Source organism: Gopherus flavomarginatus, chromosome 5 (assembly GCF_025201925.1).
Source record: "Gopherus flavomarginatus isolate rGopFla2 chromosome 5, rGopFla2.mat.asm, whole genome shotgun sequence".
Taxonomy (NCBI): Eukaryota; Metazoa; Chordata; order Testudines; family Testudinidae; genus Gopherus; species Gopherus flavomarginatus.
Genome location: NC_066621.1, coordinates 116,767,194 through 116,783,827, shown reverse-complemented (window position 1 = coordinate 116,783,827; position 16,634 = coordinate 116,767,194). Strand labels below are relative to the sequence as shown.

Genomic DNA, 16,634 nt, shown 5'->3' with positions numbered 1-16,634 from the left:
TCATCCCTCTCCCTCCATGTGTGACAATGCTGCCCTCCAGTGGTGGATGGCAGACAAACAAGGGCTTGTCCCATCCCTGCAGGGCCCTCATGTGTCATCAAGAAGCCTCCCTGGGGAGGGAAATGCTGAGTGTGGGAGGTGGGTCCCCTAAGGCCCGTGCTCATCCCATCTCCAGCATTGTCTGTAGGAAACGGGAGGGCTAATGGTATTGCCTGGGTGACCGTGTTCCTCTACTCTGGACCCAGATGATGATGAGTGTATGAGAGATCCCTGCGCTGGGAAGGGTCACTGCATCAACAGTGTGGGCTCCTACTCCTGCCTCTGCTACCCGGGGTACACCCTGCTTGCCTCCCAGGGTACACAGACCTGTCAGGGTAAGTGATGCTCCAGCCGGCACACGCTCACAGCTCCAGGGGGCACCTTGCCTGCAAGGTTTCTGTGACCTCCCTCGGCTACATGTTTCCTGGGTAATGGGGGTTCCAGCCTCCTCCTTCATATGGGCTTCCCCCCCCATCCCACTACTGCCTAAGCCTGCCCTAGGAGGACCCCTCATAAGGGGGCAGAGGAAGTTGCATTCTCCTTGCTCGCTCCCCCAGCCTCTCACTGGGGCGGGACAGTGAGCAGTGCAGGCTGAGGGGAAGACTCCTCCAGAAAACCTCTCAGCTTGGGGCATGTCTGACCCAGAGGCCAGTGGCATGGAGCCCAACTAACCCTGCATCCCCTGCCCTGTGTCCCTAGCACCCTCCCCAAGCATCTGGAGAGGGCAGGAGGCAGCTCGTCAGAACGTCACCCACTGGTAGCTGGCAAGCAGCCTTCTTGCTCCACTGCTGGTCTGGGCTTGTTATTAGCTGGGCCCTCTGCCAAGCAAACAGGAAGCCCTGGCGCTGGCCCAAACTTCCTCCAGCCTGTTTTGGCATGTGGGGGTGACCAGCAGCAGCAAGGGGGGCTGGGGCATGACAGAATGGAGGTGTGAGTGACACAGGCCCGTGGGAACTCTGGCCATGAGTACAGCGAGGCGCTGCCATTCCTCCTCGTTGGCATGAGGGTAGAGGTTGGCTCTCAGAAGGGATTTGACTGAGGGGCAGGCAGTGTGGGTTTGTGGCAAAGGGACAGGGAGGGTTCTGCACACAGGCAGAGCCACCTCTCTCACCCTTAGCTGAGCCCAGTTCCCTGACAGGACCTATCCTTGGGTGCTAATAGATCTGAATGAGTGTGAGCAGCCCAGCATGTGCCAGGGGGGGCAGTGCACCAACACACCTGGATCATATCACTGTGAGTGTGCCAGGGGCTACATCATGGGCCGCACAGGACAATGCGAAGGTGAGTTTGCTAACCTCCACTGCGTGAGGGGCTCTAGTCCCTTTGTGCAAACCTCAGCTCTCTGCGCCCCCTTCCCTCCAGATCTGCGCTGAGGTACCTGCACCTTCTCACTTTGTCACTTCAGTCCCCTGGCACAGTCTGCCTCCACTTGCCTGGGGGACTCCCCACCCCACTGCGGGAGAGGGAAGGTCTCTCCCCAAGTTCATTCCCCTTCAAACTCTCACTCCCACCTCAGGCCCAGTGGAACCCATCCTGAGCCCCTTCTTCTGGCCTGGAAAGGGAATGCGTTTTGTTCTGGGCTGGTGCTAGTCTTTGGAGGTTTGGCATCTGTCATTGCTTGCCTCTGTTTGAGCCCTGGGCTGGCAAGTACATTGAAGGTATGATGTCTGCAGCCAGCTGCATGTACATAGCATGTCACACTGATTGAAAATCAAAAAGGGCATCCTAATAGGTGTGGGAACAGGCCACAGAGACAATGATGACAACTGGGACTCGTGAGAACCTCCTTCTGGCCCCAAACTCAATGCACCATCAAGCCCATCTGCTTGGAGACACGGTCACTCTTACTTTGGCCAGAGCTGGCTCAGAAGGTTAGATGCAGCTGACTGTGGTCCCAGCTGTGAGGATGTTCTGGATAGGACTTGATTTGTCTCTCTCTTTTCCTGGAGTCTGAAAGCAGGGGGTCTCTTTGCAGACATTGATGAGTGTGCTGACCCCAGCACCTGCCCCAGAGGGAGATGTGTCAATGCACTGGGCTCCTATGAGTGTCTCAGCTGTGCAGCTGGTTACCAGCCGGTGAATGGAAGATGCATTGGTAAGGAGGCAAGAGCTGTTCCCCCCCAAGACCCCTCCCCACCTTGTGGAAACTCCCTCTTGCGTGGCAGCAATTCCAGCCCTGGCCAAGCACTCCTGGGGCTGTACTGTGCCACACAAGCCTTGTGGGCAGGCGCTGGCTGTGGTAAATGGCAGGCAGGAGAGGCTAGTGTGTGCACCCTGAGTACCACGCCCTGCAGAATTGGGTTGTGGGGAGATCCATGGGGATTTCAGAGCACCCCTGTTCCTGGATTGATGGGCCCCTTTGCTGTGTCTTGCAGATGACGATGAGTGCTTCACCGTGGGAATCTGTGCTCATGGACTGTGCATCAACCTGGCTGGTTCCTTCAGGTGTTCCTGCTACCATGGCTATGAGGTGACAGCAGATGAGAAGAGCTGCCAAGGTATCCTATCCTCTACCAGATGCTTTTGGACCTAGTCCAACTCCTAGTGAAGTCTGAGGCATTGATTCCATTGAGCCTGGGGCATTCCTGAGTGCATGGCCTGGCTGCCTGTACCTCCCTGCCCCAACCATGGTAGCTAGGTCCTGAGATCCTGTGGGAATACCCTCTCTCCCTCCTTATCTATTATTGATCTATTCCCCTCGATGCACCAGGCTCTGAGAGGAGGCTCTGCCTCTCCTGTGCTCAGACTTGGCCCCTCCTCCCTGTCCAGCTCTCACTCTGGTTTGTGGGTTTATTTAGATATCAATGAGTGTGCGACCCACAACGCCTGCCCCATGGGACTCTGTATCAACAGCGAGGGCTCCTTCTCCTGTGCAGCCTGTGGTGCTGGATACACCGTGTCCAGAGATGGCAGCATGTGTGAAGGTATCTCCTGTGGACTGATGAGATGTGTGGGTGCCAGGGACACTGGATTCCATGGGAGGACGTGCTTGCAGTTAGGAGAAGGCCATTGGTAGTGTCCAGGGCTGGATCTCTAGCTGTGGCTGCAGAATCTCGCAATGTGCATGTCACTCGGGTCACTGGGCATCCCCCAGCCCAGCTGAGGCAAAGCTACCAGCTTGTGGCACAACATTTGCAGGCTGCAGTTGTAATCAGTGCCCCTAAGGCTGAGTCTCTGGCCCTCGGTCTGCATCACTGGTGGCCTGAGCTGAGCCACTCTTCCTGCAGCAGCTTCAAGCTGAGCTCCCTGCACTCAGGAGAGCTTCTGGGGAACAGCCCCCTGAATCCCAGCGAGACCCACTTAGAGAGCAAAGGGCCTGCCTAGGAAACCTGCTTCAGTGGTTTAGCTTTTGCAGAGCAATAGAGAGCTAGAGGGGGTTTCAAGGGAGGTCAGTGGGGGCCTGCAGGTGTTCAGAGAGGGACCACTTCAGCTTTGGAAAGGAGTCTGTGAGAGTCAGAGCTAATCCCCCAGCTGGCTGTGAGTACCTGGTGGGCAGGGGAATGAGGGAGCAGAGTAGGTGTGCCCTGTCCTTCATCTCAGCCGGAGTTCCAGTCTCTGCTCTCCCCAGATATCGATGAATGCGGCTCACCCACTGCCTGTCCCTTGGGAATCTGTACCAACACGGATGGCTCCTTTGCCTGCCGAGCCTGCGATGCTGGCTACATGCTCTCCTCCAACAGACTCACTTGTGAAGGTAAATCACCCGGACTGCTCTCTGCCTCTGCTGGGAGCTGTGTCTGCAAATCAGGCAGTAATAAGTGTGTTTGTAGTGTCAGAGTTGGAAGCCAGTGGTCCTGCTCCCGATTTGGGTCACGCCTCCGGTTGGGTCACGGCCCTGGGTCAGGTCAGCTTAGCCCTGCACATTGGCAGCACATCATGTTTGGAGGGGTAGGGAGTATCTGAAGCGAAATGATCAGCTCTGGGAAGGGGTACAGGTACCCAGCTCATTAATGAGATTCTCAGCTGATACTAATTTAGGGAGAGCTGCAAGCCCCAGTGAGGACAGCATAATACAAAGAGTCCTAGAGAGACCAGAAACACAGGCAGGGAATAGCAGGATGGGATTCTGTTCAGAACAACATGGCTAATATGTCTGGAGAAAACAACCCCGAGCCTAGGTCGTCAGTGGGAGCGGGAAGGCATGGCTGAGAAAGGCATGGGGCAGTAAATTAGGAATTTCGGATGCAGTGTGGAAGCAAACAGGGCCCCTTTGGGCTGCAGGCACAGAGCTATCATGTCTCTGACACGGGGGAATAGCCAGGTCCTCCTTTGTGCAGCGCTGGTGCATTTATTGTGGGCACCTTTTTATCAGAAAGATATTGGCAAATCAGAGGGAGTTCAGAGAAGACCAGCCAAGGTGATCAGGGGGCTGAGTTATAGGTAAGGCTACGATTATGTCACAGAGGTCGTGGAAGTCACGGAATCTGTGACATTGGGGCACCGTAGCAGCCCAGCCAGCACTGGCAGTGGGGGGCCTCCTGCAGCAGCCAGCTCAGCTCTCTGCCCCTGCAGGTGGTTGGGCCCCCCCTCAGCTCCCAGCCCTGCAGATCCCTGGGGGATCCCCCCAGCTCCCAGCCACTGGGCAGGGATGGGAGGCCACAGCTCCCAGCCACCGCAGCAGGACAGGCTGCTGGACCCTCCTCCCTCCTCGTTTTGTCAAGGATAGTTTTAGTAAAAGTCAGGGACAAGTCACGTCTTCTGTGAATTTTTGGTTTTTTGCCCATGAACCGTCCCTGACTTTTACTAAAAATATCCATGTCACAGTGGTAGCCTTAACTATAGGGAAGCGTGAAATGAGTAAAACCTGTGGCTAAGCCTCATCTCCAGAGACAGAGGGACCTGGGAGGAGTTTATAAATGTCTGCCGGGTATAAACTGCAAGGCAGAGAGGAATTGTCTAGGCCCGTGGTGCAAGGGTTAAAAGCAAAACAAAACGAAAATAGGCAGAGGGTTTACAAGACACGGGCAAGCCAGTGAAAGAGGGAAAGCTGGCAAAAGATTGATGAAGTAATAAAGGCCCCAGTTCAACAAAGCATTGAAGCACAGACTTAACTTCAAGCATGCAAGTTGTGGTATTGAAGTCACCAGGACCGCTCTCTGTCTTAGGGTACGTCCACACTGCAAGCGCTACAGCAACACAGGTCAGTTTCTATTGCTGTAGTAACTGGGCGGTAGCAGTATGCCCTGAGCAGCATTACTAGGTCTACTGAAGTTTTAGGGGCAGGCCCTGAGAGTGCTTTGCTAAATGGGGATATGGTTACTCGTTTGCTTAACGGTAAGCATATGGATAAGTGTTTGCAGTGTTATTGGCAATAATAGTAATAACCAATAAAAATAATAAGGGTGTTACACTAGATGACCCTTACAGTCCCTTCTAACTCTATGGTTCTATGAATCAGGAGGACTGGGATGAAATTGTGGAAGGGAAAGCGAACGCTGGGCCTCAGCACAAACTCCTGGACAGCGAGATCTGTCAGACCACAGCAGACCTTGTGGCACAGAACTCGAGACTTCCCTAGTAACTGCTAAACCTGTGGTTGTTAATTGTTCCATTCCCTAGGCCCTGTCATAACTTGTGGGCGGGTTTTTTTTCCAAGTGTAGCTCTAAGGCTGTGCTCTGTCGTGCGTATGTGAAATTGTGGTGTAGAACATTTTATGTTGCTAAGTTATACAGCAGTGGCAGAGCCACAGGTGAAGTGTGCAGAGACTCCTGCCAACCGGTCCTCTATACCCAGCTGCACCAGCGTAGGTTCTGGATCAGCCACATATTTTGCAGGAAAACTGCCTTAGGAGTGTGACTGAGAGAATTTAAGGTTATTTGTTTCTCCCATTCACCCAGCTGTACAGGCCTCAGAGGAGAAGAAAAAATAGAACTATAATATTGTTTAGACTCCCCCCTCATGAAAATGACCTAAAATGGAATTTCTGTGTCTCCTAATGCCTGAAACCCTGCACTGCGAATACCCTCCCCCAGCACCTTTCTGCTGGTATCAGGGTCACCTTTCGGACCCAAGATATTGGACCTTAAATCTGTCTCTGGCCCAGTGCCTGTCATGGGTCTTCAGCAGGGATATTTATGGAGAGAAATCCCACATTTGAGGGCAAAGAAGAAAACATTTTTGTGGCAGGTTTTGTTGTTTGTTATGTGAAGCAGTTCAGATGGCTGCAGTGGTGGAGAAGGGCCTTTTGGAAATGGCTCAGTAGGCATAGTGCAGATGTAGTCCAAGGTGCTTGATAAAGACCCCTTGGTGATGAGCATGGCATGAAAAACTAGTAAGGGAGAACTGTAGCTTCTCTCATGGCTGGACAGTGGAGCACCTGGGAACCATCAGCATACAGATGGTAAATAAACCAACTAACAGGGGTCTTCCCGGCTGTTTGTTTGGGGTAAAACTCATGGGCAGAGGCACACTGCGTCTGGTGGTTCCTCCTGGAGAGGGAGAAGGCATCTCGGCCACTTTTCTTCTTCCTCTAGGTTTACAGCTGGGTCTGAGGCACACACAGGAAATGAGGTAAAGTTTCCATGCTCCTGATGGGATGGAAGGATTGCACATTTCATTCCATTTGTGGGCTAGTCATGTGACTCCCTCTTTAGATGGGTCTTTCCCGGCATGTCATTTCCCTGTGCTTGCTGCTACAGCAGCTTGGGGAGAGAGCACTGAGGGAATGTTATCAAGTGTTTGGTGACTGACCCCAGGAGAAACTGTTGCAGTCTTCCCCTGCTGGATTGGTGACCATGGCTCTAGATTTTGGGTTTTGAGTGTGAAGAACAATAAGGGTTTTGAGATGGCTCACAACGAATGAACTAGGGCATGGATCGTCTGCCAGGGAACTGATGGAAGCTAGGGATGTTTTAGAACTGAGTGGTAGGAGTAATCTTGCCCTAGGGCATAAATGAATGGTGCTCTGTTGTGTACACCGTGCGCTTGGCACTTAGCAGAGGCACCGTCCCTGCTCTGCCCTGAGGAGCTTTCAGACTCAGTGTTTCCACCTCTAACTTCTGTGATGGGAACAGGCAGAACAAGGGAGGTGGGGAATGTTGTTGGTGCCCTCTGCAGCCCGCAGGCTGGTATTGATGGGGAATCAGTCCTCTTACTCATGTGCTTTCTCACAGTCAGAAAAGCTGCACCCGGGGGCCCCGGGCCCTGTCTGGCAGGCTCAGGGGACTGAAAATGTAGCAGAAATGTTGTTTCCTTCTGAGGGCCTGGAGCATCACACCTCCCCTGGATGGACCAGTGGAAGGGTGGGAGTAAGGAGCTTTCGCTGCCCTGTGGGAGGGTGGAGAGCTGCCTCCTGCATGCATTAGCTGAGCTGAGTCATGCTCCAAAAGAGGCAGGTGAATGGGACAGTCCAGGGTGACAGAGCCAGCTGAGGCCGAGGCTACATCTGGCTCTCTACGGTGGACACGGTCATGCTGGGAGATGGAAACCCATTTCCCTTAGTATTACCTGCACACTCTAGGGCACCCCACCTTTACTCTTCTGTGGGCTCCAGGCGTAACCCAGTTAATTTAGGCACCCCACCCTTACCCAGCTCCTAGAGCTCAGGGCCTAATTTTCTGTGGGTTTTCAGCACTATTTACCAGTGAAAGAGCCTTACACAGTAATATTCTTAACCTCTGTTTATTAACAGTTATCAAAACAGAATACACACGCTAAGCATACATTGCTCCCAATAAGGACGACAGACTTTTCCTGGTGGCCAGTCAGGATCAGGTCGCCCGCGGCTCCTCCAGCTTCTGTGTGGTGTGATTGGCAGGGTGTTTAAATCTGGCAGCTCTGATCTTGGGCTGTGTCCTGGCGTTGGTTCCAAATAACTTCCTTTTGGACCCCAGTTTATATAGTGAAACTTGAGTCCTGCTTAGCTGTACCTTAACCCAGTGGTTCTCAACCTTTCCAGGCTACTGTACCCCTTTCAGGAGTCTGATTTGTCTTGCGTACCCCAAGTTTCACCTCACTTAAAAACTACTTGCTTACAAAATCAGACATAAAAATACAAAAATGTCTCAGCACACTTACTGAAAAACTGCTGACTTTCTCATTTTGACCGTATAATTACAAAATAAATCAATAGGAATATAAATATTGTACTTGCATTTCAGTGTGATACGTGAGCCTTAACTGAAGCCCAAGCCCTGCCGCCCAAGGCTGAAGCATGTAATTTAGCTTTGTATGGCCCCCTGTGGCATGGGCCCTGGGCAAATCCCTGCTTGCCGCCCCCTGATGCTGGCCCTGCACTTGCAACCCCCCCTAAGCCCATCCCATGACCCCCCTGGGGGCTACAACCCCCAGATTGAGAAACACTGATCTAGATGAGTTGAATACCCCCTGGAAGACTTCTGAGTATGCCCAAGGGTACATGTACCCCTGGCTCAGAACTACTGTCTTAAACAATCATTTTAAACTGAAGTGCTACAAAATAATTCTTTGACTAATCCTAACATATTGTGAAATAATTCTTTAACCAATCATACCCCACCACCTTAATTGATTTAAATCTTGCAAAATTAGTTATGGACCAGACAGAAACAATCAAAGAACCAGACAGAAACCATGCAGATAAACAATAGAGAAGTAGGAACCATAAAGGCAAAACAATAAAGTATAGATTTCACAATCACAAAATGTTTCCTTGCCAGACAGAATGCCGTCAAACAAAGTCTTCTTTAAACATCTTAAAATCTGCCTCAGACCTTACATTAGTGTCATCTCATCCCTCCTCCTTACACCCACCCAGACCCGTACCATCACCCAAAGAGTTCTCCTCCCTCCTTAGAGCTTACACCCTGCAGGTAATAGCAGGTTGTTGGCCTGTTCCCCAGCCATATCTTAGCCCAAAGGAACAGATTTAGTTCCTTCAGCTTTTCATTATTAATGAAACTCTTAAAGCACTGATGATGGCTGGGGGAGGGCCAGGAGATTTTAAGGGATGGCTGGGGAGGATGAGGATGGGGCGTTTCCACAGCCAGGAGAGAATAAGGGGCGCCTGTCGGGGAAGGGTTAGGCAGCCAGGAGAGTGGGGTCAGATGGGGTGTTTGAGGGTGTTGGGGCATTTCACTGACGTACACTCTTGTGCCGTTAGCATGATCCTTGATCCTTCCGTGTAGGCAGCCCCAGGATCGCACTGTGGGCTAACAGCCAGGGGCTCTGCACTCAGCAGGCAGGAAGGTCTCTGAACACTAACCTGCCTTTGGCTGTCAGAGGCCTGAATTGCTGCTGCCCTTGGCCTCTGTTTGTTTGTGGCAGTTGCTCATTGCGCACCCGCACTGGCCCTGACTCTTAATCCTGTGCCTCTCTGCCTGGGCAGATATTGATGAGTGTGAAGACCCCACCGTTAGCTGCCTTGGAGGAGAGTGCCTGAACACACCAGGCTCCTACGTCTGCCACTGCCGCCCTGGATTTGAGCTGCTCAACGGCACTGTGTGTGAAGGTACGAGCCATGGAGTCTGGGGCATCTGCTGGGAATTCCCATTTCTACCCATGCAAGGGGATTGCAGTGCAGCCTGGGATGACCAGCCTGTGGAGCGCTGCCCCAGAGCATTAACCAAATACGAGTTCACCACTGACACATTCCCTGTACCTGTGATGAGAGGGCTGGATGGGACCCTAAACCCTCCCAGGGCCTGCCCTGTGCGGGCTGGGGGAGCGGGGAGGGGCCCTCCTGCCATCTGCCCCCAGCTAATTGTGTGTAGCTAACTCACGTTTCCCTTGCAGACGTGAATGAGTGCCTGGGCAGTGAGATCTGCAGCCCCAATGGCGAGTGTCTTAACAGCCACGGATCCTATTTCTGTATTTGTGCTCCTGGCTTCTCAAATGCAGCTGGGGGAGTCAGCTGTCAAGGTGAGCGACTGGGACAAATGGCAGCAGCTAAGCATTGGACCCTGGCTATTGCCCTGGGCTCTCCCTTGCCCCGACCGCCCCCTGATGCTCCCCCTGGGCTTTCCTCTGCCCCTGACTATGCTCTCTCCTTTCCCTGGCTGTGGTCCCTTATCCCCTCCGCCGTGGTCTTTGCCCACTGGGGATAGTATTTATTGTGCAGGGACCAGTATACACCCGTCGGACAGCCTCTGTGCTGATCTTCATCTTGTCTCTTCCAGACGTGGATGAATGTGCAGACAAATCCCGGTGTTTGCGAGGCCAGTGTTTCAATACGGAGGGCTCCTACAGATGTTTGTGTGAAAATGGCTTCAGGCACTCACAGGAGACTGATGACTGTGTAGGTAAGCGCTGGTCTCGGGGGAACACAGGGCTCTCTCCAGATCGCTGGCGTACGTATGAGGGTCTCCCTCCTTGCGCAGAGGGAACGCTTCTGCTCCAGGTACCACTGACACTCATCACTTCACTCCTGCTCCAGAGCCACAAGGCCTCTGCCCCTTCATTGGTTCTCCCACTAGCTATGCCTTGACAAAGGGCCCCAGGCCCCACAGTGGTTTTGTGCGGAGGGGGAGGGCTAGTATCAGGTAATTAGTGGATTTGTGGGGGCAGTTGCCACAGACCCCCAGTGTGTTGGAGGTCTGGTCCCACCAAGGCTCTCCAGTTGGGTTGTGGGGTCGCCAGTTGACTGTCCCATCTCTTTGCCCTTCTCCTTCTGTGTCCGTTTTCACCGGGTGACAGATGTGGACGAGTGTGTGGATTTCGGGGACACAGTGTGCGGCACATGGAGGTGCCAGAACACCCCGGGTTCATACCGCTGCGTTATGGGCTGCCAGCCTGGCTTCCACCGGACACCGCTGGGTGACTGCATTGGTGGGTACCGCTGCATGCTCTCTTGCTGTGATCTGTGCTCTCTCCTGGTGGGGGGGGCGGGGCGGGGGGCTGGCTGGCTCAGTTGGCATCCTGAGGATAAAGCTTTCTGCCCAAGCCAGAAGCAGGGAGGTGCCTGTGGTCGTGTCCCCGGTTAGCGATGGGGAGGAGGAAGTGCTTGGCCAGCGTAGATGTAGATAATGCTGAGTGCTTGTTTTCCTGGCTGTTTGTGTCTAGACTTCGCTCTTCTTGGCATTTGGTAACAGACGCTGCATTGTGCAGCTTTTCCTCTCAGGGAGATTCCTGGGGAGGTTACAGTCCATTCCAGGGCCAGGATTGTATTGCAGCAGAGTCCCCCAAGAGGCAGCAGCCTGCTGGGGTTCCTGGCTGTGTCTAGCTGCCTCCCTGAGGCTGCTGGATGAGCTGTGCTCTGACAGAGGCTGGTAGCTTGGCTCTGGGGTTGGTGCATGGAGATCCCCCCTGCAGAGCCCCAGGGTTGGATTTAGGGCTCCCGGCCAAGGGCAGCATTGAAAGGTGACACTAAAAGGAATTACTGTGGTGTTAAAGAGTCCCCCAAACTCTCATAAGATTGTGCGAGGGGGAGGCTTCGCCAGCTGGGGCCCAGCACAGCCGCTAACACCATAGGTTAATGCCATCTGAGCTCCACTTCTGCTCCTTAACGTCCGGACAATGCCAAGCTGCAAACATGCAGCTTCCTCAGCCGCTATGAGGAGATCTCACACCTCATGCAGCAGTGGGAGGGATATCAGGGTGCACTGTGCACCTGCAAGGTCACACCCTCTGCCAGGCGACCCAGCCCCTGCAGCCCTGACTCTTCCCAGCTTTGGGGAGGTCTGCGGGTGTAGTTATAGGCAGGTGAGGTGTCCCAGCAAGCCTCCGATTGTGCCTGAGAGGCCATAAAGCCAGGGTTTGGGGGCCTGTGGGATCTATGTGTGCAGGGAGCAGGCTCTGCACAGCTGCAGGCAGAGCTCTCCATGGGTCAGGGTGAGGAACTGAGGAAGGAGAAAATGTGCAAGTCTGCCCTGATCAGCAAGGAGATCAGGAGCAGGAGAGCACAGTCCCTATCTGTGTTCAGGGCCCCCATATGCTCCCACATTCTCCCATAGGCCCCTATATACTAGCCTGTAACACTTCATATTCACTTATTCTATCCTGTATCAACCCAAACTCCCCTATCCTTGTCAATAATCTCCATATTCTCTATACCTACCCATGGCCCCATACCCATTTGCATTCCTCCTGTCTCCTATACTTTCCCATATACCTCCCTATATCACTCTATATCACCTGTCCCCCTAATTCCCCAACTCTGCCCATGTCCCCTGTGTACTTTTTCATCCCATCTCTACCCAGTTGGAGCATTGAATAGTATTGGAGGTTGCCCTTATGGTGGCTCTTCCCCCGTACTAAGTTGTTCCCCTTCCTTCTTGCAAATTAGGGAGGGGAGCTGGGCAGGCCTGGCCCTGTGATCCTGCGGCAGCAGGGGTTGAGAGCTTTTGCTTCGGGTATTGCCTGCCCCTGATCCCCAGGGGCTGACCCAGGTGGGGGGGCTCTGGGAGTGTGATGGGGGTGGTCTAGAGAAGGGAGGTTCTGCTCTGACCCAGGCCCTCCTCTCTCCTGCAGACATAGACGAATGTGCCAACGAGACGCTCTGCGGGAGCCACGCCTTCTGTGACAACACAGATGGCTCATTCCGCTGCCTCTGCGACAGTGGCTATGAGAACTTGCCCCCAGGCCAGGACTGTGTAGGTAAGGGTCACTCAGTGCTTCTGGCCCGATGCCTTTACACTGCCTCAGTGCCTGTGCCTGTATCTGCAGCGCATGGGGCCCTGCACCCTTTGTGCTGCACGGATCAGTCTGTCCACTGTGGGGATGTCCCTTCCCGGCAGGGGATGGGAAAAATCCTTTCCCTGTGGCTCCCTCAGGATTCCTAGTAATGAAAGGTGTGCACAGGTGGGTGGGGCTGTGAGCAGGGGCAGGAGGGGCAAGTGGCCACCACGTGAGTCTCCAGGACATGGGCCCTTTTCAAGCAGATGGACACAGGGGCCCCTGGAGGTCAGAGAAGCTCACTTGGGGGATTGAAAATGTGCAAGGCCAACACCTTCCACCAGAGAGGGGGCTGCAGGTGAATGGTGAAGGGGTCGATTATCGAGTGTTTACAGTGGAGTGTGCCTGAATCGCAGCAGTTGGAGGAGAAAATGCCCTGTCAGATCCCACCTAGTCCATTCCGGAGGGCCAGGGCAGGATCTATTCCCAGCACTCCATCCAGGTGAGGTTTAAACGCTCCTGGTGAAGGGGCTTCCTGCATTTCATGGATAAGGAGTCCTCTTGGTGTTCAACACTGTGCAGTCCATCCACGGGCTCGTTCCCTCCCACCACAGACACACACTGAGACACAGCCCCTATGGGGCGAAGAGCATCCGTGACTGTGAGGACTGTCCCACTGCGGGAGGCCTCAAGCCGTTTCCTTTGCCTTGTGTCACAGATGTGAACGAGTGTGAGCTGATGGTAGCCGTGTGTGGGACCGCACTCTGTGAGAACGTGGAGGGATCATTCCTGTGCCTGTGCCTCAGTGACCATGAGGAGTACAACACGGAGGCAGGAGAGTGCCGGCCACGAGCTGGCATGGGTGAGATCTCGCTGGGGCAGGAGCTGGGTGCAAACAGGGCAGTACCAGCCAGGAACTGGCATGGGTGGGATCTCGCTGGGGCAGGAGCTGGGTGCTAACAGGGCAGTGCCAGCCACGAGCTGGCATGGGTGAGATCTCACTGGGGCAGGAGCCAGGTGCTGCCTGGGCATTGTTGACCATAAGGGGTGTGGGTGAGATCTCACCTCTGGGGATCTGTTCTGAAGGCTGAACAGTCGTGCCAGGGAGGCCACATTGCCAGCTCAGTTTTCATCATGGGAGATTCTGGATGTGGGGTGACCTTCCCTAGGGCTCCAGAGCTCAGGCTGGGAGCTTGGCATGTCATTGAGGTCTTCTGTTGCAAATCTCTTGTGTTCTGTTGTCTCTCAGGGGATCCTGAGCGGCCCATAGCACCACGTCCCGCTGGCTCAGAGCGGAAGGAGTGTTACTATCACATCAGTGACGTCCAGCTGTGTGACAGCGTCCTGGCCAAAAACACCACCAAGGAGGAGTGCTGCTGCACCGAGGGGGCTGCTTGGGGGGACAACTGTGAGACGCATCCTTGCCCTATCCTGGGCACAGGTAGGGCACCAGCCCTAGCATTCCCCTCTCCTCACGCAGATCAGAGCAAATAGCGTGCTCACTGTGTCCCAGCCTAATCGTAATAGAAATTCCTGGGTTTTCTTTCCTCTCTGCCCCTTTCCCTTCCTGTCTGCAGTGGAATACAGTGAGATCTGCCCAAGTGGGAAGGGCTATATCCCCGTGGAAGGGACTCTGCTCTTTGGACAGACATCATACACAGGTACCAGCATCTTTTCTTCTCTCCTCTCTGCAGGGCCTTAGCTACTAGAACAGTTGTCTGTATCCCACACAGGCTCTGAATGGGTTCATGTGGGCCTGAGAGGCCAAGTATATTAACTGGCTGCACCTGGAGGGTAGGCCAGGCTCACTTAAAGAGGAGTCCCAGCTAGGAAAAGCTGTCAGTGGTTGCTATAAAGGCAGGAAATCTGACACAGAAGGGAGCTGGACTAAAGGGAGGGAGGATTTTCTGACATCAAATGAAGTCCCTCTGGAAACTGAAGAAGAGTCTATTAGAGAGAGAGAGAATGGACACAAAGTAGGGGGAAAAAAGAGAAGAATAGAAGCAGAAGCAGGTGATGATATCAAAAAAGCAAAGCTGAGGAAGGAAATAAACCAAAATGCTACAATTGTAAGATCGCTAGTCAAAAGAACAAGATTAGGTGACATTAAGCCTTTGAAAGTAGCTGACTGGATTAAAAAAAGCATAGGGGATGTTGTAAGAGCCAAGAGGCTATGAGATGGGGATCTTTTAGTTGAATGTAAAAACAAAGAACAAGTGAATCTAAAAACTAAAATGCTCGGGAAAGTTAAAATAAGTTACCAGGGGTAATGTATGACATGCCATTAGCGCTGACCAATGATGAGAAAACCAAAAGCAAAGGAGAAGATAAAATGTTAGTAAGTAAGCAACTAATTAGTAAACCAGAAGGAGAAAGCAAAGCCATCAACAGCTGCAGTGTTGAGGGATGGCTCTACCTGAGAAAGTAACGCTGGGGTTTCAGATATTCAGAATCAAGCCGTATATCCCTCTCTCCTAAGGTGTTCTAAGGTGTTCAATGCCGTGGGCATGTCGCAAATGTTTGTCAAGGGAAAACGAAAAGCAGTAGCTGTGGAGGAAAGCATTCCTATGAAACCTGTATAAGAGGGACAGAGGTCAAATGTAAAAAGCAACAAAGAGTCCTGTGGCACCTTATAGACTAACAGTGTCATAAACAGATAGCTAAGGGTTAACATATCTTTCACCTGGAAAGAAGTAATCTGAAACACCTGACCAGAGGACCAATCAGGAAACAGGACTTTTTCAAATCTGGGTGGAGGGAAGTTTGTGTCTGAGTCCTTTGTTCTGGACTTCTGTCTGACTCTCTCTCGGCTATGAGAGGATTTCTGTTTCCTGCTTTCTAATCTTCTATTTCCAAGTTGTAAGTACAAATATAGTAAGGCAGTAAAGTTTCTATTGTTTTCTTTTGTATTTACATGGGTATAGTTGCTGGAATGTTTTGAATTGTATTCTTTTTGAATAAGGCTGTTTATTCATATTTCTTTTAAGCAATTGGCCCTGTATTTGTCACCTTAATACAGAGAGACCAATTTTTATGTATTTTTCTTTCTTTTTACATAAAGCTTTCTTTTTAAGACCTGTTGGAGTTTTTCGTTAGTGGGGAACTCCAGGGAATTGAGTCTGTGCTCATCAGGGAATTGGTGGGAGGAAGAAGTCAGGGGGAAATCTGTATGTGTTAGATTTACTAGCCTGACTTTGCATTCCCTCTGGGTGAGGGGGAAAGAGAGATTAGCTCTCGGTACTTTTGTTTTCCAAGGCTGGAAACGGGGAGGGTGGAATCCCTCTGTTTAGATTCACGGAGCTTGCTTCTGTGTGTCTCTCCAGGAACACCTGGAGGGGGGGGAAGGGAAAAGATTTATTTCCCTTTGTTGTGAGACTCAAGGGATTTGGGTCTTGGGGTCCCCAGGGAAGGTTTGGGGGGACCAGAGTGCCCCAAAACACTCTAATTTTTTGGGTGGTGGCAGCTTTACCAGGTCCAAGCTGGTAACTAAGCTTGGAGGTTTTCATGCTAACCCCCATATTTTGGATGCTAAGGTCCAAATCTGGGACTAGGTTATGACATGGTGGCAGCGTTTATGGGAAAGATAGAATCCAGAAGCCAGTAGGAATATTATATTTTTCTTTTCTCTGCTAGGGGCTTTTAAGCAGAGAGAAACAGTTTGGTTTTAAAGGGAACCAGAGAGAATTTTTTTTTCTGCTCTCTCTGGCAGTTGTGGCTTGCATATTAAGCAAGGAACCGTTAAGGAGCTATTAAGGGTCTTTTGTCACACAATAGCACTCCCATTAGGGGGCAATTACCAGCACAATACACATGCAAATAAAGTGGTTTTTCTGGTTTACTTTACATTGAAAAGATTAGCTAGAGGAAGACAGGGAAAAAGGCACTGTTGCTAGGCAGACCCCAGGAGGCAACAGAGCCTGCAGTTCAGACAATAAACACCAGAGGGCATCCCAACACAAGAAAACAGGAACCATGACTTCCAAGGAAAAAAGGGAGGCAGAAGAACAAATCAAAGAAGTTGAACACAGGCGACAACTGGAAAAAAGACAAAAAGAGGTGGAGCTGA

At 52.3% G+C, this 16,634-nt stretch overlaps 1 protein-coding gene across 5 annotated transcripts in view; it reads left to right on the top strand.

Moving 5' to 3' along the window:
* LTBP2 (latent transforming growth factor beta binding protein 2) overlaps positions 1-16,634 on the top strand; it is a 128,296-nt gene that overhangs the window by 98,276 nt on the left and 13,386 nt on the right. Inside the window, exons 17-30 of one of the 5 annotated variants that reach the window (XM_050955642.1) lie at positions 246-374; positions 1,201-1,320; positions 2,015-2,134; positions 2,415-2,537; positions 2,838-2,963; positions 3,608-3,733; positions 9,345-9,467; positions 9,752-9,877; positions 10,135-10,257; positions 10,652-10,783; positions 12,425-12,550; positions 13,287-13,430; positions 13,818-14,009; positions 14,146-14,229. In XM_050955642.1, the coding sequence (XP_050811599.1) occupies positions 246-374; positions 1,201-1,320; positions 2,015-2,134; positions 2,415-2,537; positions 2,838-2,963; positions 3,608-3,733; positions 9,345-9,467; positions 9,752-9,877; positions 10,135-10,257; positions 10,652-10,783; positions 12,425-12,550; positions 13,287-13,430; positions 13,818-14,009; positions 14,146-14,229 (1,794 nt within the window). The remainder of the gene's footprint in view (positions 1-245; positions 375-1,200; positions 1,321-2,014; positions 2,135-2,414; positions 2,538-2,837; positions 2,964-3,607; positions 3,734-9,344; positions 9,468-9,751; positions 9,878-10,134; positions 10,258-10,651; positions 10,784-12,424; positions 12,551-13,286; positions 13,431-13,817; positions 14,010-14,145; positions 14,230-16,634) is intronic. The other 4 variants (XM_050955643.1, XM_050955644.1, XM_050955645.1 and 1 more) reach the window with 4 other exon arrangements.